General features: G+C 36.6%; 1 protein-coding gene and 1 long non-coding RNA gene across 4 annotated transcripts in view; one reads left to right on the top strand and one right to left on the bottom strand.

Annotated features, from left to right (window-relative positions):
• NSF (N-ethylmaleimide sensitive factor, vesicle fusing ATPase) overlaps positions 1-22932 on the bottom strand; it is a 160962-nt gene that overhangs the window by 52655 nt on the left and 85375 nt on the right. For all 3 annotated transcript variants that reach the window (XM_082373826.1, XM_082373825.1, XM_082373827.1), the window contains 4 exons: positions 20309-20508; positions 4787-4952; positions 3630-3704; positions 3257-3444 (listed from right to left, as the gene is read on the bottom strand). In XM_082373826.1, coding sequence (XP_082229952.1) covers positions 3257-3444; positions 3630-3704; positions 4787-4952; positions 20309-20508 — 629 coding nt within the window. The remainder of the gene's footprint in view (positions 1-3256; positions 3445-3629; positions 3705-4786; positions 4953-20308; positions 20509-22932) is intronic.
• Positions 12262-19778, top strand: LOC309619094. Its single transcript, XR_014238762.1, has 2 exons — positions 12262-16796; positions 17114-19778. It is a non-coding gene; the product is annotated as an uncharacterized lncRNA (long non-coding RNA).

The raw sequence follows: 22932 nt of genomic DNA, 5'->3' as shown, positions 1-22932 counted from the left end.
GTTTGTAAGGCACTTCCACAAACAGTATTTGATTTCATTTTCACAAAAACTTGATGAAATAGGTAGTTATTTCCCCTTGACAAATCAGAAACAAAAAAAGTGGGAAGAACTGTAACACATAACCACACCTTCTGACTACAAAACTTGTGATTTTTCCACCGTTTCTCATTGCCCCGTGTGTAAATAAATCCAATACATGCTTAAAGAAAGCATGTTTCTTGACAATGGCTTAGAAGACACTTGGGATAAGATTATTGTGATAAAAATGACAAATGACTAAATAAGATAAAAATTCAGTGGCTAATGCATATGAAAAATCTGATACCTAATAAACTAGCTATTGTGGATTATAGTACCAAGAAGCACTGGTGTGGTCTGAAGTGAAAGATCGGTATGGTGGGGAGCAATTTTCACATCATTTATACAATTTTTCTTGAAGTCACCATCACTTTTTCTAAAACATTTCTTATGGCAAGGAGACAGAATGGATGAATGAAATGAATGGATCCATTCTATAAAGGACCCAATACTATATTTCCCACACTATCCAGTCCTTTGGCATTCTCAATTTTTTTTTGTTTTGTTTTAATGCAGTAGTACTAGTAGTATTCTCCTCCCCACTGGGTCTCCAGTATTTAAAAGAGGTTTACCATCTTGTCTAAAGTGGCCTCTTCCATTATGGCATTCTTGAGCTAGAACAAAGTCAGTTCCATTATGTAGGGGAATTATGGCTTATAGATAGAGTTTGATTCAGAATACATATTTACTAGTTTAAAAAATATTTACTAAACAGCTACCATATTCTCAGTATTAAGACCTATATGAAATACTGTGGGAGATTCAGAAATGAATAAGATATGGACTTAAAGTCAACAACAGGGGTTGACAAACTTTTTCCATAAAGGGCCAGATAGTAAATATTTTAGGCTTTGTGGGCCATGCAGTCTCTTTTGCAAATACTCAACTCTGCCATTGTAGCATGAAAGCAGCCACAGACAATACATAAATGAACAGGGGTGGCTGTGTTCCAAAAAAACTTTATTTATAAAAACTGGTGGTTGGCTGGATACGGCCCATGGGCCACAATTTACCGACCCTTGGTTTAAAACCATTGCCAGGGTATACCCGAATAAAACATACTCGACCTGACTGTTCAGGCTTTTACTATTTCCTGCGTGAATTGTTATACAAGTTCCCCTCTCTTGTCTTACATCACCAACTTCACTCCCCTAAATACTCCACTTGATACAGCTGCCAGAGTGAGCTTATGTTTTAACACTACGTCACTGCTATTCTTAAAACTCTTCAATGGCTTAGCACTACTCACAGAAAAGAAGTCCATACTTCTTAGCACCATATAAAAGGCTCTTTGTGCTCCATCCCCTGCTTTAGCCTCCTGACGTATCCCCCACGTCTCTCTCTACCTCCCCTTCCCTACCTTTTATGCTGCAGCAATACTGAATTACTCTAACACAACATGCTGTTTGTATGTCTCTGTTCCTTTGCATATTTGTTCTACCTAAAATGCCTGACTCCATCAGGAAACATATCCACCCAGAAATTCCTCTGTGAAGGCTCCTCTCACCCGACAAGCTGACCACACCTGACACCTTTTCACTTCCTTACCCCGTATGTACTTTCTATTACTGCATGTGAAGGATTAGACTGTGAGCTGCTCAAGGGTAGGCAACTGGAGCATTAACCCCTAGTACAGTGCCCGGCACACACTAGGCTAGATAAACCCACTGATCGAAAGTCAACAGAAGGTATTGTAAATGATGCATTACTATTTTTTTTTTTTTGGCCGCACTGTGTGGCTTGCGGGATCTTAGTTTCCCCACCAGGGATTGAACCTGGGCCACCGCAGTGAAACCGCCAAGTCGTAACTACTGGACCGCCAGGGAATTTCCAATACATTACTAGTCCAAGAAGGAATAGAACACACCATTCTTGAAAGGGAGAAAGTGGTGGTACATGAGCCAGGTATTGAAAAGATAAGTAAACATAGAGGGTAAAGGTTCTCAGTGAATAAAAAAAAAAAAAAAAAAAAAAAGAGGCAACAGCAGAGAAGTAGAAAAATACATTAATATCTGATGACTGGTAAATATTCAATATTTTGGTTTGGCTAAAGTGTATGGAGGATAACTGGGAACACATCAGGAAAGGCCAATTTAGGGTCAGATCTAAGAGGACCTTAAAGACCAGACGAAGACTTCTGTACTTTGTTCTGTAGATCATGGTGAGTCACTGAAAGTTTCTGAAGAATAGAATGGTGTGAAACAGGAAGGTTAATCAAACAGAAGACAGGTGGTGGCAATGAGAACTGAAAGATACTGCCAAGATAGAACTGACAAAATTTGGCAAATAACTTGATGTAGGACACAGTAGAGTGGTAGAAATCAAAGATAATCTTGGAGTTTTAAGCTTGGGAAATTGGGATAAACAGGGAAGTAGGAGCAGGAAGGAAAGCAGTTAAAAAAAAAAAAAAAAAAAAAAAAACCCAAAAAAGTGAATTTGGTTTTGGAATATTAAATTTGAGAACTGATAACACATCCAGGTAGAGGTATTTGGTATAAATCTGAAAGTGGGAGAAAGACACTTTCAAGAGATGAGACATAAATCTGGGAGTCATCTAACTACAGGTGATAAGTAAAACCTGAAGAGAAGCGATGGTAAAGGATCAAATGCACCTTATCAAATTTTATTTACCAAAATGAAAGTATCCTTTGTATGTAGTTCTACCAAAGTATCAATAACATTATTGTATTAATTTGCAAACATATCCATTTCCCTGACTCTCTACTCCTTGTGGGAAAAGGTCGTGCTTTATTATCTTTGTGTCTCCCGCTTAATACCTTGAAAATAGCAGGTATTCAATATATTTACTTAATGAAGCAGCCCCCGTAATTCTAGCATGTAGAAAATCCAACTTCCTATGTCATGTTACAAGTCAACACGGCACAAATTTTTAAAAAATTCTTCAAAATCTTCATCTTCACGTGTCTGTATCAAATGGTGGCAACCTAAGGTAAATGGGTCAGTGGTTACCATGGGGCAGATGCTACCATTATCTTTTTTCCAACTACTCGGAAGATTTAGCAGTTGACAATTAATTCCTATACCTTTTACCATGTCTATTCTCCATCAGAAGTCAGTATTACCCTAGTCCTTAGTATGCCTGAAAGGAAAAAGAGAGAATACTGGCATGGTATTTACAGGGCTGCAGACTCCTAATATGGCAGTTGATTTTACTGACCTTTATGTGCCTGTTCATAGCAGTGGACTGCGCTGCTCGCACCAGACCCTCGAGCTCAGCACCGCTGAAGTTCTTGGTCTCTACGGCCAGTTCTTTTATGTCTACATCAGCAGAGAGCAACTGATGCCCTCTCATCCTTGCTGTGTGGATGTGAAGGATCTGGAGTCGGCCTTTCTCATCTGGTAAGCCTGATAAAATCGAAAATAAAATAGAGATTATTATAATCTTAATGTTTTTCTTATAGGTACTCAAGCGTGTAAATACCTGCTTCTGATACACAACTTTTCTAACAAATATTAAGTTATATGACTTTGCTCCTGCTAATGAACTCTAATTACACTCCCCTCCCCCAATCAGTGACAGATCTATTTACCTATCTCCATTTTAACTTCCAGTCTTCCAGGTCGAAGGAGAGCCTCGTCTATGAGATCTGGTCTGTTGGTCATTCCTGAGCACAGTTGTTAAAACAAAACAACACACAAATTACCAGAATTCAAAAATAAGATAAAATGTCCCTTCAGTATGTGTAAGAATAGCAATTTCCCTGACAAGCTAAGAGGACATTTTATAGAAGTCAAATAGAAAAGCAGTCATTTTCAAAAATATCATTTGTTCTCGACCTAATGAAAATACCTGGGGACTTTGCTTTAGTATTTCACTACTGTACAGGCCAGTAGAATATAAATGTAATGAAAGCTTCAAATATTTAAAAAGAAAATTTTAGGTTCAGAGAGGGTAAGTAAACTGTCAAAATGAGAGAGGGGCAATGTGAACATGATCTGTCTGACCCCAACATCCCTTCTCTTTTTTGTAGGCCAATGGTTTTCAACCTTCATAAACGGCAGAATTTTTTTGTTTTGTTTTGTTTTCAAAGTCATCTTAAGAAGAACTTCAGTACATAAAGCAGTTAAAAAGATAAGTTATAATAGGGATGCATGATCTGAAGCTCAAACCCTGGCCACACAGACCCTGAAGTACCTCTGAGGACTCCTGGAGGCCTACAGGACCCAGTTTGAAAACCACTGCATTACATTGTGCAGCCTTTTTCACTTGTTAACTATAAGTTTAAAGCCATGAGTTGGGACTTCTCTGGTGGTCCAGTGGTTAAGAATCTGCCTTCCAATGCAGGGGACGTGGGTTCGATCTCTGGTCGGGGAACTAAGAGCCCACATGCCACAACTAGAGAGAAGCCCATGTGCCGCAATGAAGAGCCCGCGTGCCGCAACGAAAGATCCCACATGCCACAACTAAGACCTGACGTAGCCAAAAATAATAAAAAATAAATTAAAAAAAAAAAGTGAGGATTTTTATTAAAAAAAAAATAAAGCCATGAGTCACTAAAACCCATTTTTCATTTGTCCTATTAAGGCTAGACATTAAAATAGTAAAATTCTTCAATATCACTTGATTCTAATTTGGAAACATTGGCAAAATAGTATAATTACAAGCTACACAAATCTGAATTCAGAACCTATGTATCTAATGTTTTTGAAATCATAGTCCTTTTTTTTTTAAACCAAGCGAACATACCAATGACTAAGATGTTGTTTAGTTGCTCTACCCCATCAATTTTGGACAGCAACTGGTTGACGACAGTGTCATGAACTCCTGTGCTACCAGCCATGCTCCCTCTCTGTTTGCAGATGGCATCAATTTCATCAAAGATGATGATGTGCAAACCACTGTTAGCACCAAGCTAGTAAAAGAAATTACATTAAAGGTCATAATTTGAATATATTATTAAACAAACTAATCAAAAAAGCAAAACAAAGCTTTCTCGCCTTTTGACTAATAAATGTAGCCAGTATAATCATGATTGCTGCCCTCTCAAAGGTGTTGGAACTGCAGTCTCAGAATTCTGCAAAGTGAAAAGGCATTCCCCAGAACCTCATATTTAATAGACGTAAAATGAAAACACACATTATATACTGATGAAAGTGAATAGTCCATCATAACTAACTATTCATTCACACACATTTCTTATCTCACTCTTTGAAAGAAGAACTGTCAAGCATTTCTTAAGTCAATGAATGGCATCTCCCTCCCATTTTCCCTTAGTTTTGGTGAGAGGATAGCCCCCAAAGCAGTAAGTTTAATATTTTTAATACTATATAGCTGAAGAGTAACTCCACACAGAGGTGGACTGGGAATTGGGCAAATGGGAGAAGATACTGAACTTGATTCATATTCAGTTATATCATATGAAAACAGATTGCTTCTTCTGAACAGTAAAGTGAGAACAAAGTTTATAAAAAGAACATGGTCAAGCAGATGCTGTTTCTTCTACACAGTGATTTCTGTTTTACTTTGTCAGATATAGAGTTATCATTAAAAGAAATCAGTTTATATATTTTGAACTTTTAATAGATGCAAATACTTTTAAATGCCCATAATTCACTAGGTTAAGTTAACATGGACCTTCTAGCAATTTATATTTAAGTAATTAAGTCTCTTGTTAGGAACCAAAGGGGGAAGTGCATTGCAGAGATTTTTTTTTTTTAAACAAAAAACATTAGGGATTAGCAAAACAAAACAGGTGAAAATGAACATAACCTAAATATGACAACATACAGATGGTATAAATGATGGGCATAATGAGATTCAAGATTAGATATGGTTGGTATTCACTAAAACTCTGGAAAGGATATCATTTTTTTTTTAAATAGACTTAAAATTTTTATTATGAAAGTATTAGATGTTAACTGAGCAAAAGTTATAAAACAAATAGAAATAAGTTAAAAATAAACTATATTATATTGCTTAAAGATAAATGCTGTTAATGCAGATTTATTTCTGTTTTAATTTTATTTTAATTAAAAATTGGAAACTCACTGCATCTTGCATTCTCTTGAACATTAACTGTTTTTTGAAAACAATTTAAAATTGTTATTTTGGGTTCTAATTGCAAAATACATGATCACTACAGAAAACTTGGAAAAAATACCAAAAGATGTAAAGAAATCTCAATCATCCAAAATTGAACTAGCTAGAAATAACTGATATTATTAATTTGGTACTACATAAAAAGTTTGTATCTCTTTTTTTCAGCCCAGATATTATCTTAAGCCCTTTCCCATGTCTATAAATACAGCTATACATTATGATTTTTAATGGCTCCATAATATTTGATCATATGACTGGTTTCACAATTTAATTCCCCTACTCCACATTAATTCTTTACTGTCACATATTTAATAATTTCTAAGTTTTTAGTATCAAGAAGTTGTTGCAATGAACATTTTTATACTTAAATCTTTGACAATATGTATGATTACTTCATGAAGGCAAATTGTTATGTTAAAAGGTGTTTTGAGTATTTTAATGCTCTTGAAATAGGCTTTCAAATATTTTTCTAGAAAGGCTTTATCATTTTGTAACAATCCTACCACCATATATGACAGTGCCTATCTTGGTATATCCTCGAAAGTAATGAATACTAGAAATTTTTAAAAGTAGTTACCAACTTGATGGATGAATAATGGTATTTTTCAATCATTTTTAATTGGCATTAGTCTAATTATTGACGAGGCTAGCACTTTTTAAGATCATTTTTTTTACCACTGATAATTTTTCTCTTATTATTTGTTCATGTCTCTGTACATTTTTCTGTTGGGATTTAATAATTTTTATTGATTTATAAAAATTATTTATATATTAAGGGTATTATTATATTTATTATAAATGTTTTATCCCAGTTTGCTATTTGTCTTTTAATTTTACTCACGGTATATTTTTGATAAATGGAAGGGTTTTAAAAAATGTATTTTCACTATTTAAACAGCCAACATTATCAATTTTTGTTTTTATGATGTTTTCCATTACTTTTATCCTTAAAATCCTCTCCCATTACAGACACTGGTAGTCACCTACATTTTCTTCTCTTGTAAATTTTTACTTTACATATAATTCTTTAGTCTATCTGGAATTTTATTTTTGTATATGGTACAAGTGAAGTAAGAATCCAAGTAATTCTTCAAAGAGTTAACTAACTGATCCAGTATTGTTGACTAAATAACCTTTTCTTCATTGATTGAGATGCCATTTCTATCAGGCTTTATATTTTTATATATGCTAGATTATTTCCAGCCTATACTATGGACTATAGCAGTAGTTTGGGCAAGCTCTTACCCTCCACACATTCTTCTTCTTTTTTATAACTGTCTTGGCTACTTTCAACCATGTTTACTTCCTGATGATTATTAGAATCATTCTACTAGAGTAAAAACAACTTTCTCCAATGAAAAACAAACAAAAAAAGTAAAAAATAAACAAAAAAGCCAAGCTTTGATTGGAATTAAGATTCAATCTCTAAATTAGTTTAGGAAGTACTAATATCTTTATAGCATATTCAGTTCTTAAGAATATGTCTCTCCAATTATTCAAGTCTTTTACATCTCCCAATAAAGTTTTATACTTTTTGCCATATTAATTCATTCATAACATTCCTAACTATTTATGTTTTTTTGGTTGCAGTTGTGCATGGGATTCTTACATTGTATTTCAAAAACAGTATATATGAAGAAATATTAATTTTTGTATATTTATTTTATATCTGGCTACTTCTAACATCTAAGTTTTTTTAGTTGATTCTTTTGAATTTTCTAAGTAGACAATCATATTACCTACAAACACAACTTTGTGTCCTCCTAAATCACAGGTATACTTGTTTTGTGGTATGAGAAATTACTCCTGAACAAAGACATGTAGAAGGAGAAAAAGAGGGCCTAACAGATAAGAATTTAGAAGCATGCAGGGCCACTTGAGCAAATGGCTAAGAGGCAATCCAGGCCCTATAAAAGGGATAATAAAATTTACCTAACGTGAGAAACAAAAGTTATAGTACTATCACAACAGGGAGCAGGCCTTTCTATTGAAACTCTCTCTCTCTCTCTCTCTCCCTCTCTCACACACACACACACACACACACACACACACACACACACTTGCAAAAGCAGAATCCTCTTTATGTAAGATAATTTTAATCCTGACTTTAGGATGGAAACTGAGAAATATGTAGTTGGAAGGTCAGTGAGAAACAGTGGTATGTAAATGAGGTAAACAGAAACTGTAAGAGAGTTATGGTGATGGGAGTAGTGATGACTAAAAAGCAAAGTCCTAGGTTTGGTTACTGCCTGCAAGTAGAAGGGGAAGTAACAGCAAAGGTAAGAAATTATCTTGTAGTTATGATAAGAAAGCTGTAGAAGGGAAAAGATGGAAGGGAAAAAAATTTTTTTTAAGTTTCTACCATAAGAAGATTAAAGAGTTAACAGGACATTTAATTAGAAATGTCCTCCAGAGAATAAGATATAAACTGAAGAAAACAGGTGAGAAAGACAGATCTGAAAGTCATCTACAAATGGTAAAGAAGAGTATAGCAGCGAACTAGATTCTGTAAGAAGATGAATCATATAATTAAGCTGGAGGCATATAAAAGCAAGACAGATTCTGGGCTACAATACCAGAAGATGACTCCAATAAAGGCAACCCAAAGGAAAAAGGATCAAGCAAACATGACAAAGATAAAAGATGAAATGTTACATCAGAAGTAGGAAGAAAAACAGTTCTAAAAATGACCTGAAGGAAATTGGATTGGATCTAAAACACATCTGAATATATATTAAAAAAATAAAAACAGATAAAACACTGTATGATCAAGCAATTCCACTCCTTGGTTTATAGCAGCTCTACTCATAACTGCCCCAAACTAGAACCAACCCAAATGCACTCTAGTCGATGAGTGAATAAACAAACTATGGTACATCCATAAGATGGAATACTACTCAACAGTAAAAAGGGATGTTTGATACATGCGACAACTCGGATGAATCTCAAAGGCAATATGATGAGTGAAAGAAGCCAGTCTCAAAAAGAAGAAGCCAGGGCTTCCCTGGTGGCGCAGTGGTTGAGAGTCTGTCTGCTAATGCAGGGGACACGGGTTCGAGTCCTGGTCTGGGAAGATCCCACATGCCGCGGGGCAGCTGGGCCCCTGAGCCACAGCTACTGAGCCTGCGCGTCTGGAGCCTGTGCTCCGCAACAAGAGAGGCCGCGATAGTGAGAGGCCCGTGCACCGCGATGAAGAGTGGCCCCCGCTTGCCGCAGCTAGAGAAAGCCCTCGCACAGAAACGAAGACCTAACACAGCCAAAAATAAATAAATAAATAAAGAAATAAAATTTAAAAAAAAAAAAAAGAAGAAGAAGCCAGTCATAGTTACATACTATGATCCCATTTATATGACACTCTAAAAGACAAAAGTATAGGAACGGAAAACAGATCAGTAGTTACCAGGAGTTATTAGCAAAGGAACAGCATGAGGGAATTTTGGGGGGTGATGTAAATGTTCCACATGTAGATTTTGGTGGTGGTTACATGAAACTATACACATGTTAAAATCTATAAAACGGTACACCAGAAAAGTTAGTTCTACTTCATAATAATAAACAAAAAATAGATACAGTATCTTATAACACTAACATTCTATTATTCATTATTTGGAGTATTGTTCATTCTTTAATGTATTCTTATGCAAGATGATACTCATGTGTTCATCAAGGTTTCCAAAATTTAACTAAGTTTCATTATATTTTTTTCTGAACATAACTTACAAATTGTTCTCTTTCCACAACTGTTTTAAAACTAAATTAAAATCTGAAAAAATTAACTTTATTTCTCAATTATTGTCATATTTATTGAACAGATGTCTGATGATAAGTGATAGCTTGTTACTTAAAAAAATTTCAACACCAAAAACTATTCACCTTTCCATCTGTAGAGAAGACAGAGAATGAAGAATTGGAACTACAACCTTAGCTTTGCCAAACACTTCTATATAGTAGAGCATTAATGCTTGCTGTCTTCAAAGAAAAACTAGGACACTCCTGTTTGTGACTAAAAAGCTGTGAGATTCTACATTATTTTTAGAAAACATTTTTATTCAAAGTTGTCTGTCAATACAGCATAAAACAAAAAGCTGTTAAAATGTATGAATTTTGCTATCAATGTGCCTTATGTTACCACTGGAATCATGACTTCCTTCTCAGTCCAACCTCAAAAATCATCTATGTGGAAGGGAAGCCAGAGACAATAAGGACACTGTGCTTGATTTAATGATCACAGGAGCAATCTTCCCTAAACATAATTCAGTACAATTCTGACCTTTTCAGAACCTTGCTAATCTTATGACTTGTCATCAGGTCCCTTCCGCCAACCTACTGAGTATGATAACATCAATTTCTACAGGTGTGTTACTTAAATAAAGGCAAGTTCTTACTGCAATAAATTAGGAATCAGGTAAGGAAGATGTCAAGATTAATGTTCACAGATTAATATAGCTGAATTATCAATAAACCCTTTACCAAAGAGTTTAAAGTTCCACAATGCAATTCTCTTCAACTCACTGACTTGTAGCTCTGTTCTTACCATTTGCAAAGTCTTCCCCCGTAGAAACAGAGCTGATGCTGTGGAGCCCCTGGCAACAGCCTTGGAAAATGGCTGTTCTATATTTAGCTACTTTGACCTATATGCAAGTGTTCATCTTTGTCAGCCTGGACTGTCCAGAATCACAGAGGTGATGCTTTTCTTTATTATGTAACACATATATACTCTCCATGGGGTCATTAACCGAATATACCAAGCCTTTCTGGATGTAAGGATTGAGAAAAGTATATCAGAAAGAGCTGGCTATGATTAATATCTACCTAGAAATTCTTTGCCAACTCAGTTTTATTATTAATAGTGTCATACTTAAACTGTCTGCAAGTTTAAAAACAGCACCAAAGATACCTATGCAGCCATGTGGAAACTATCACAACAGATTTTATAAAATGCTTCTCACCTGCAACTAATGTTTAATCCTCAGTATACCATTAGGGTCCACTTGAAAAACAATTTCAGTTTTTAATTTTCATTGTTAAGCAGTTTTAACTATTTATAAAGATTGATATCTCATGACTACGTTTTTTCTACAAGTATTCCACAGGAACAAAACGGAAAATATATTTTTTTAAAAACAGAAAAAAACCTCATTCCATCTTGCAATTACTGCATGGGTCCACTGGATCTATTTGTAAATCTAAGATATATTATGCTATTTCAAAATTCTAGAAATTATGTCATCATTACTCATCAATTATTCCTAACTGTACTGAAAAAGATTAAAATAATAAGAAAATAAACAGATGGAATTGCTCTGAAGAATGATGCAATAGTGAAATAAATATCACGATGACATCAACTTTCAGCTTTTTCATTGTGTTGCCCAAAGTATTGCATCTTCTCTCAAGAAGGTATAAAAGAAGTCTAGACACCATCCACCATCTTTGTTGCCTGATTTTAGCTTTAACTGAACACAGTTGAGAATTCAGATTTTTGTTTGTTTGTTTTTGTTCCTTGGCCTTCCTTGGCAAAGAAAAGAAAATCAACAGAGGAAAATATTTCATAATTATTAGATGAATCCAAAGATGAACACAAAGAGTGAAATAGCAGCACCTGAGACACAAACGAAGATGGTGAAATGGATCATTATAAGTAAAATCTCAGACTCTGTGCCTTCAGATAATGGTATCCTACATAGATTTTCTCAAACTCAAGGATGACTGAATATTTCTTTTTTTTAAAATAGATTTATTTATTTATTTTTGGCTGCTTTGGGTCTTCACTGTCTCTAGTTGTGGCGAGCGGGGGCTACTCTTCGTTGTGGTGCGCAGGCTTCTCATTACAGTGGCTTCTCTTGTTGCAAAGCATGGGCTCTAGGCGCGCGGGCTTCAGTAGTTGTGGCTCGCGGGCTCTAGAGTGTAGGCTCAGTAGTTGTGGCACACAGGCTTCAGTAGCTGTGGCTCGTGGGTTCCAGAGTGTAGGCTCAGTAGTTGGGGTGCATGGGCTTAGTTGCTCCGTGGCATGTGGGATCTTCCCGGACCACGGCTCGAACCTGTGTCCCCTGCATTGGCAGGCGGATTCTTAACCACTGCGCCACCAGGGAAGCCCTGAATAATATATTTCTAAGGACAAAAAGAAAATACAGCATTTTCATCCAGTTACTTATTCAACAAAAAGTTTTCATTGTGCAATATTTTTTTGATCAGCTAGGCCATCTCATTTTTTTCTAAAGGGACACGTGACAGTATTCTTTCATCTCTTCTTTCATCTGTGTATCAGAATTTTCTTGACATGGTTTCTAGTAGACATATATTGTAGGCAGGTATTAGAGAGATAACAAGAAGAAAGAGATGATGCAGACATTTAAAAATTGGATTGGGGAACTTTCTTGGTGGCACAGTGGTTAAGAATCTGCCTGACAACGCGGGGGACATGGGTTCGAGCCCTGGTCCAGGAAGATCCCACATGCTGCGGAGCAACTAAGCCCATGCGCCACAACTACTCGGCCTGCACTCTAGAGCCCGCGAGCCACAACCACTGAAGCCCACGAGCCTACAGCCCGGGCTTCGCAACAAGAGAAGCCAGTGCAATGAGAAGCCCGTGCACTGCAAGGAAAAGTAGCCCATGTTCGCCACAACTAGAGAAAGCCCACGTGCAGCAATGAAGACCCAATGCAGCCATAAATAAATAAAGTTAAAATGATACTTAAAAAAAATTAGATTGGCCATTCTAAAAGGTGTATACAAATCTAAAAATAAAAATATTTTGCAATTATGGAGTGCCTGGTGTCCTTCCCCTCTTCAACAAAATTATAAGCCAAAGATTTTAACAAAAACTCTTCAAGTATTGTCTTGACGATGGCAAGTAGAAGAACAAGAAGTAATGATAAGCTATAATCTATTAGAGATGTATTTGAAATTTAGAATCAGTGTACAAGTTCACGCATAACAACTGATAAACAGTTAGTTACATACAGAGGCTCCTGCGCATTTTGGGTATATATCTATCTATCGAGCAATCAGTAGATATCTTCAAACCCAGGAAAATATGGAATAAAAATTTGGTTTGCTATATTTAAGCTCTATTAAATATTTTAATAGTCTCTACTTCCCTTTATTTTTGTTTGCAAGTGATCTGTAATCAACTTAAAAACAATTTTTAAAAAGAAGTTCTTTCAACCCAGATAGTAAATGGTAATGACTATTTTTCTTGGTATTCTGAGAGGTAAAAAGATACCTGAAACAAAAAATATTGTAGTATTAGGAATGAATTGTAAAACCGAATTGGTTCTGGGACTGTCTGAAGAGTTGAGATCAGTTATTAGACTTGCAATAATATACCAGGACGCAATGGAGCTGAGACGGCTAGAGATCTGAATATGAACAAGAACATAATAGGATATAGGGAAGCAGGGGAGAAAACCACCTTGTGTAAAACTGAAATGATTAAGCACCCAACAAGTAGATTTGAAGCAGCAGAAGTGTTGTTATAAAGGCAATGTTTAAAATTTATTTTTACCATCAACAAAAATAAGAAAAAGTAGGAAATGACAGGATAAATTAGATTTAATAAAGCTTACTAGATTAAAAAAATAGATATTATGTTTCTGGGTGTTATGCATATTGATCCATGTAAATCTGTTATTTATTTTAATGTCTAAGATAATATTCCATTTCCTACTGAGAAGAATCAAGATATTTCTAGTTTTCCCCCCATTGCATATAGTGCGGCAATCAACATTCTGGTACATGTCATTTGGTGCACAAGTGCAAGAGTGTTTCTCTAGGGTAGCTGTCTTGAAGTAGAACTCATGGGTCATGAGGTTTGTGCATCTTCATTTTTGTAAGGTGTCAAATTAATCTGCACGATATTACTCACTATTTTTCTAATTTATACTATGACTAGTAATGTATATGAAGCCCTGTTTCTCCATAACCTCATCAACTTCTGGCATTATTAGCCTTTGTAAATTTTATCAGGTTGTTTATAAGGTGATTTCTCTTTTATTATGCATTTTCCTGAGCATTGTTTCATCTGCTTATCGTCAGTTGGGTTCCTCCTCTGAGGAACTGCCTATTCATCTCCTTTGCCAGTTTTTTTTAAAAATTGTGGTGTTTGTCTTTTTCTTACTTATTATACAGGAGTTATTACAGAGAATTTATTATAGAAGATACCAATTTTTTGTGGATAATATGGGTTGCAAACATCTTCTCTAGTTTGAGACATTTGTATTCAGTGTAATTTGTCAGAGAGAATTTTCTTTATATTAATGTAGCCAAATAAACATTTTTTTCTTTTATGGATTTAATTTCTATATCTTATTAAGAAATTCTTCCCTAGCCTCAATTCTTAATGTCTTTCCCTAGTTTTCTTCTAAAAATTTTCTCTTGTAAGTTTTAGTTTCGTTTTTTGCAAATCCATTTTGTAATTCTGTATGAAGTGAGATAGGGACTGCATTTTATCTTTTTCCAAACAGAGAGCCAATGATCTCAGTCCCATCATGGAACAGTATATCATTTCCCCTCTGATTTGTATTGCCACTTTTCACGTAACAAGTTCTTCCTGTGTTCCTCTATTTCCATGGTCTGTTTTTGCATGAATATATAAAATTGTTTCAATTACTATAGCTTTCCAGTAAGTCTTGATATCTGAAAAAGTAACTTTTCATTATTCTCCAAAATTTTCATGACTCTTCAAGCATCCAAAAAAAAAACGTCAAATTCCAAAAAAGTCCTGTTAGACTTGACTGGAAAAGCATTGAACTTACAGATTAATATGGGCAGAACTGTCATTTTAAAGATAATGTCAGGATTCCCATGTGAACATGTTCTATCTTACCATTTATTAGCTCTTGAAAAAAGATTTTCAAAAATGTTTATAATTTTCTCCTTTAACGTTCCTGTTAGATTTAATCCTAGTTACTTTATCATTCTGACTGCTTTTGTAAGTGAAATCTTTTTAAAAGTTACATTTTCAGTATCTTCACATTTTCTTTGAGTCTTGTTATTCCTTTCTTGCCTTCTAAAGTGTTTGAGTTTTCTTTATTCCTTCCCCCACTCCTCCCTCATGCCTTGGAAAAGCTTGAGAACTATAAACAATTTTCACATAAACATTTACTTAAGTTTTATGTTAATTAACATGTCTAACTTCTTCCCAAATAATACAAGGATCTTACATGGATTCAACCCACTTCCCACATGTTTTGTTCCGTATTTTAGTTCTATCCTTAAAAAGAGATATTGATCATCATTATTATTTGGTACAGTGAATGCTTCTTAAATTTAACCTCTTTTAAACGTTTTTATTGTGGAATATGACATACATAGAGGGCAAGTTCCACAAATGTGAATGTATGTCTGAAGGAACTGTCACAAAATGAACATCCATGTAACCATAACAAGACACAGAAGAGTGCCAGCATCCTGGCAGTGCCTCCTCACCACCCTTCCCCAACACCCCTCCCCTCCGTGCCCCAAAGGCAACCACAATCTGATTTTTAAGGTAATTATTCCTCACTTTCCTTTACAGTTTTACCAACTTAGAAGAAAGCATCATTAAACACTATACTTTAGTTGAGCTGTATATAAATGGAATCATATATGATCCTTTCTCGTGTTTTCTTTTGCTCAACATTTATTTGTTAGATTCACAACTGTGTACAGTCTATTTTTATTACAATACAGTACTTTATTGTATATTTACATGACAATGCAAATTCTAAGTTGACAGCTATTCTCTTAAAAAATGACATTCAACTGATTTCGTCATTTCTGTTGAGAAGACAGCTGCCAGCTAATTGTTGTTTATTGGAAGGTAATCCTTTTTTTCTCTAGCTGCTTTTAAGATTTCTCTCTCTCTCTCTCTCTCTCCTTTATTTTCAGCCATTTAACAATGATTATAAGTGTAGAATTCTTCAGTATTTCTTTTGCTTGAGGTTTATATCACTGCTGGAATCCATGGACTGATGTTCTTCACCCATTTTAGAAAGTTCTAAACCCTTTTCTCTTCAAATACAGCTTTTGCCCCATCCTCTTTCTCCTGACTTTCTGGAAATTTAAATTGTGCACTAGACTTTCTTGTGGTATTTATCTCTCTTCATTCCTTTCATCCTTTGTCTGTAGTTATTTTTGTCTAACATCTTTCAGTTCACTAATTCTCTCTTTAGATGTGTCTAATCTGTTGTTTAAACTTGAGTTAATTTACTGAATTTCTCATTCCCAGAATTTCCATTTGATTTTTTTTTTAACAGTTTCCAGTGCTCTGCCAAAATTTTCAATCTTGTTTCTCTTTGAATGTAATAAGTATACTTATTTTAAAAGTCTGTATCTGAGAATTCCAGTATCTTGAGGCCCAGTTTCTATCATCTTTTGTTTCTCTTTCTTCATGTTGTTTATGTCTTTGTGTATCTGATTGCTTTTGATTATAAGCCAGGCATTGCATTTACAAACTATAGAAATAGTTTATGGCCTTGCATGATACTACCTTCCACCAGGAAGGATCTACAATTCTGCCAAATGTCTGGGGGCACTAGTGGTTTAGGAACCCTCAGCCTAATTTTAGAGAATGACACGACTCAAAGCTGATCTGTAGCCTCTGTAACAGCATGTCTGCTTCTGGTTAACACTTGCTCCTATGGTGTAGCCCTTCAGAGTCCCAGCTCAAAATGAGGCATGGGGCTTCCCTGGTGGCGCAGTGGTTGAGAGTCTGCCTGCCAGTGCAGGGGACATGGGTTCGAGCCCTGGTCTGGGAAGATCCCACATGCCGTGGAGCAACTAGGCCCGTGAGCCACAATTACTGAGCCTGCGCGTCTGGAGCCTGTGCTCTGCAACAAGAGAGGCCACGATAGTGAGAGGCCCGCGCACCGCGATGAAGAGTGGCCCCCGCTTGCCGCAACTGGAGAAAGTCCTCGCACAGAAACGAAGACCCAACACAGCCATAAATAAATAAATAAAATGTAAAAAAAAAAATTAAAAAAAAAAAATGAGGCATGTTCATCAGATGTCCCCTCTTTGTGGGCCATAGGCTCTAATCTCTGTCCTCCTTATACCCACTAGCCAGTCAAGAGGGCTGCATAGCTGTTTAGCAGCTCCCTCCAGAAATGGCTAATTTCTCCAGAGGAACAGTGACCCCCATACACTGGGACCTTTTTTTCTGGGCCTCCATTCTCCCCCTAGATCTTGTAAGCTCTCTGATACCTCCAAACACGTTAAAAAAAAAAAATTAAACATTTTATTGAGCTTTTCCGGTAGTCTTCAGTGGCAGGCATGATTCAAATTACCTAATCTGCCACTACCAGAAGTAGAAGCTCCAGATTTTATCTACATTTTTACCAATTTCATTGCTCACCATTGTTTCTTGCATCCACTGTTTCCTTCTGGGTTCAATTTTCTTCAGTCTCAAATATATCCTGCTTCACATTCTTCCAACAAGCTTCTGTGACTAGTTAACTCTATTAGACTTTGCCTGAAAAAATACCTTCATTTCATCTTATTCCTGAATGAGAATTAAGCTGGGTATAAAATTTTAAGTTGACAGTTATTTTTACTTAGCTCTGTGAAGATATTCTTACACTGTTTTCTGGTCTCTCTTGCTGTTGTTAAAAAGTTTACTGTCAACATAATGGATATCCCTTTGGATGTCATCATCATTTCTTTTTTGTTGATACTAAGACATTTCTCTTTTTTCCTTTGGTATTCTCCAGTTTCACTACAATGCATCTAGATATAAATTTCTACTTATCCCATTTGGGCTCATGGTGCTACATGAATCTAAGTATTTATGTTTATCAATTCTAAAACATTCTCAGCCATTCTATCTTTGAATATTGCCTCTACACTATTCTTTTTATTTGGACTTCTCATTTTAACTCTGTTATCTCAATTTCTCTTTCATATTTTCCATCTCTGTATCTCTCTGTGCTACATTCTGGGTGATTTCTTTAGATCTATTCTACTGTTTATCATATCTCTCCTCAGCTGAAACTACTGCTTATGTTCAACCTAGTTGCTGAGTTTAAAATTTTGATGGGGGCTTCCCTGGTGGCGCAGTGGTTGAGAATCTGCCTGCCAAGGCAGGGGACGCGGGTTCGAGCCCTGGTCTGGGAAGATCCCACATGCCACGGAGCGGCTAGGCCCGTGAGCCACAATTACTGAGCCTGCACGTCTGGAGCCTGTGCTCCGCAACAAGAGAGGCCGCGATAATGAGAGGCCCGCGCACCACGATGAAGAGTGGCCCCCGCTTGCCACAACTAGAGAAAGCCCTCGCACAGAAACGAAGACCCAACACAGCCATAAATAAATAAATAAACAAACAAACAAACAAAAAAGTAAAAAAACACATGTTGCTAGGCTCTACCTACCCCCAGAGTTGCTGATTCAGTAGGAATCAATAATTAAAAAAAAAAAATTTTTTTTGATGATGACATTTTCCATTTACTGGAGCTATTTTAGCTTCCCCTGTGAGAATCTCTTGTGGCCTGGCTTTGTTGGAGTATCCCTTGGGGTGTGCTTATATCTAACAACCCTATGTGGTAACATTGGCCCAGGATTCATTTTAAAATTAATTTCTCAATTTGGGGGCCCCAGACTACATAGTGGGGTGTTTATGTGTGTGTGTTTTTTTTTCAAATCCTAAGCATGAGTTAAAGATCCATGGTTTAGAATTCCCATGGCAGATTCCTCATCTCCCACTCTAGAACCCAAGCAAATAGTTAAAAGGTTTTGTTATTTCTCTGTGCTGGTAGGGAAGTATTTTCTAGTCATGCTTTTCATTGATGATAGAGCTGCTTTGAAGGTTCCAGTTCCTAGGCCACACCTTAAGTAAGTTCAAGGACTCATTTTATGCCCCCTAGTGGATGCTAAAACCCAAATGCACACATTACCAGAACCAAAAGCTGCAGCTCATCTTTACTACTCTAGATTTCAGTTTTCTTTTGATTTCTGAAGACTTCCTTTTCTTTCCTGAGAGCTCAATTGTGCATTTCAAATTATTTTAGTTATATTTTACCCAGCATTTGAAGATTTTTGTAGAAGGAAGGTTTTCAGGTTACCTAGTCTACTGTATTGCCAGAACCAGAAATCCCATGACACTGTTTTTAAACTTTCCTTTAATGAAACAAATATGTTAATACTAGTATATTAGTCAAAGTTTTCCAGAGAAACAGAATCAATAGATCTATAGATCTAGTCTATCTATTCTATTGGTACCTGAAAAAAAAAAAAAGAATATATATATATATAAAATCTATCTATCCATCTATCTATCTAGAGATTAAATGTAAGGAGTTGGCTAACATAATTATGGAGGCTGACAAGTCCCAAGCTCTGCAGCTGGCAAACTGGAGACACGAGAGAGCTGATGGTGTAGTTCCAGTCCAAAGGCCTGCAAGCTTGAGAGCCAGGAAGAGGTGTTTCAGTTTGAGTCTGAAGGCAGCAAAAAACTGATATCCCAGCTCAGGCAGTAGGAAATTCCCTCTTACTCAAGGGAAGGTAAGCCTTTTTGTTCTATTCAGGCCTTCAACTGATTGGATGGCATATTAGGGAGGACAACTGCTTTACTCAGTCCACAGATTCAAATGGTAAACACAACCCACCCAGAATAATGTTTAACCGATGTCTGGGCACCCTGAGGCCCAGGCAAATTAGCACAAAATTAACCATCACAATTAGTAAACTCTGGCTTGATTTTTAGTTAATTTTATTTTTTTCTAAGACCCCAATCAAGTTTTCCTTTGAGACCTAACAACTTATACCTGTCACTACAGCTGAGTTAAGTCAGTGGTAAGTAAACTAGCTTTCTGCACATGAACCTTACACATACTTAATTCTACAAGTCCCTTTATGGATTTAATTTCTCTCTTTTAGGATAAATGAGTTCAAGTCTCTGGAAGTAATGTGGAATAAAAGTGTCACTTAAAAACATATTCATGATCTGTTTTTGCAAAACCTTTGGCTCATATAATCTATCTTTGTATTATGAACATGTGGATACTGACATCTGCTCACAACATGTAAATCTCCCACAATCCCAGTTCAGTGACATAACTCAGTTCTAAGTAAATTTTATCTGCAATTTCTTCAAACTATAAATCACAGCAACAAGTCTTCCACCATAACTCTGGGTTTCAATCATCATATAAGTGATAACAAACTTTTACTAAATTGTACTTATGTTAACATTACCCTCCTTTGCTCCTCTTCAGCATCAGCAAAGAGTTTACGAATGTTAGCCTCTGATTCTCCCACATACTTGTTGAGGATTTCCGGCCCATTGACCACTTTAGGCTCTCTTGCATTCAACATCTTGCCAATCTGTCGAGCCAAGAGAGTCTTACCACAACCTGGAGGCCCATATAACAGGATGCCTTTAACATGTTTGCAACCTAAAAAGGAAAAGAAAACAGTCTTACATCAACTAACTAAAATCCAAGTAAGACATCAAAGTTTTCTTTCTTCTTCACGTGCATGTTAGGAAAAATACAGCAATAGCATTAACATATATTAATATCTAGGTGCCATGAACAGAACAAGAATGAACTGAAGATCTTTTTAAAACAGAAAATCCACAAACAATTCCTACACCAGTACCAATAGTTGAGGGGGAAAGCTGCCAATTAAAGGTCTTTGGAACAGTATATTTGAACTATCATTGAGAACAAATACTTTCAACTCTGAAAATGTCTCTTTGACCTAAATACCTAATTAGGAAATATTACCTCTTTTTCATTATCCTTTACTTTAAAGCCAGGGGGAAAAAGATCTGTTTTTAGGCAAGTTTAACCCAACACAGATCTATTATGATACGACAGGCTGTGGAAACTATATCTTAGTCAAAGAAATTACAGGTCTACCTGTCAATACAAGCACTTGAAGAAAGGGCAGACATGTCTGAGTTGGGTGGGTATAGAGCAATCCATAGGGTCCAGATGGATGTTACAGACTTTGTGGATGAAGTTGAATGCCCTGTTTCACGTGACTATGCCAAGTGAGAGACGTGTTTTCTCAGAGCCACCAGGATGAAAATGAAACTGAAGCTTCACAAGAATAGTGTTCAATTCTTTTCTAGGCAACCATTGCTAAATGCCTTAAAGGTATCATTAACAATAGCGAAATAGCAAGACTAATGATTTAGACTCCCTGGGATTTCTTTAGCCCACTCTACACAAGCATTTACTCCATTTCTTAAGATTAAGATGAAATTTGGTTTCTGTTTACTCACTCTAGGAATTCTCACCTATTTAAGTTTCACACTTCAGATGCATGACTCTACTTATGCATTTTTTCTTTATACTACACCAAAAAAGCACTCTGTGAAATAATGAATTCTTAGATTTCAAGCGTTACACTCAAAACTACAGGTGAACAAGAAAATTTCTGGAAATGGGATACAGTGTATTTTTATGGAAAATGTCCTCATTTGGAACGAAAGCCTTAAAAAATTATATCTTTAAGAAAAATTATGACAATACATCGAATGACTCAATAAAGGAAAACACAAGATTCAACCAACTTTACTAGAAATTTTAGATTCTGAGGAGGAAGATACTTTGGGTTGCCAGTACGGTCATTGCTTCTATCTTCGTTTCAAAAAAAGACTCCTTTTTAAATCCTTGAAAGTAATGAGATCTGTGCTTCTGGTTAGACTTGTAGAGACAAGGGGAACTTAGTGGAAACACTTAAAGGCTTAGATTCTTAACCCTTCTCATCACAGAGTAAATTCCTGTCCTAAGAACTGTGGCCCAGGGACTTCCTTGGTGGCTCAGTGGTTAAGAATCCGCCTGCCAATGCAGGGGACACGGGTTCGATCCCTGGGCCAGGAAGATCCCACATGCTGTGGAGCAACTACACCCGTGTGCCACAACTACTGAGCTTGAGCTCTAGAGCCCGCGAGCCACAACTACTGAGCCTGTGTGCCACAGCTATTGAAGTCCGCGTGCCTAGAGCCTGTGCTCCGCAACAAGAGAAGCCACCGCAGTGAGAAGCCCGTGCACCACAATGAAGAGTAGCCCCCGCTCACCGCAATTAGAGAAAGCCCGCGCGCAGCAACAAAGACCCAATGCAGCCAAAAATAAATTAAAAAAAAAAAAAAACTGTGGCCCATAAAATGTCTTTGCCCTTGTCCCACCCTTGGGGCATGAGGGGTAAGGAGATAAGGGGATAAGCCTTGAGCTTCTCCTAGAGGCCAACACCACCAGGCACTGTCAGCATCCAAGCCACTGGGACACATCTGACGAGGACTTTGGAACCTGCCTCCTAACCTTCCTCTCCAAACCAACTGCTACTATCATGATTTGAGACTATTTGTATAAACCATTGCAGAGGCAGGTGGTGGTGGAGGGAGTGACACAGGCACAAGGAGGGGAGAGCCAGAAAGGATAAAATGAAGACTTGCTAAGTACCTACAAAGTACCAGCCCTTAGGCCCATCTCTCCAGTCTCAACCTTCTCCAAGTTTATCAACTTCCTTCTAACCACACTTCCTTCCATATTAAGCCATGCTTTCTTTCAAGGACTCTCACCTCCTCAGCATTCTTATACTTCTGTTATACCTACCCTATGAGCCCTGAACACAATATGGCTTTATTGCACCTAAACATTGGCCACAGAGCATGACCAGAGAAAATTACACCACTGTGCTGACTGATATCCTAACAGTCTCATGCTATCTGATTTCAGTTCTACTCTCACTGCTTTCTCAATATTGCATGCCACCCCTTACCTGTTTCTGTTCATCTCCTATTTTCCTTAGTTATTATCCAGACTTCACTGTTCTCTTCTCAAGCACTACCCATGCCATTAATTCTTAGA

The sequence above is a fragment of the Balaenoptera borealis genome, assembly GCF_965194805.1.
Source record: "Balaenoptera borealis genome assembly, chromosome: 20".
Classification (NCBI taxonomy): Eukaryota; Metazoa; Chordata; class Mammalia; order Artiodactyla; family Balaenopteridae; genus Balaenoptera; species Balaenoptera borealis.
Note: the sequence above shows the minus strand (reverse complement) of the source record. Positions and strands in the feature narration are given on the sequence as shown.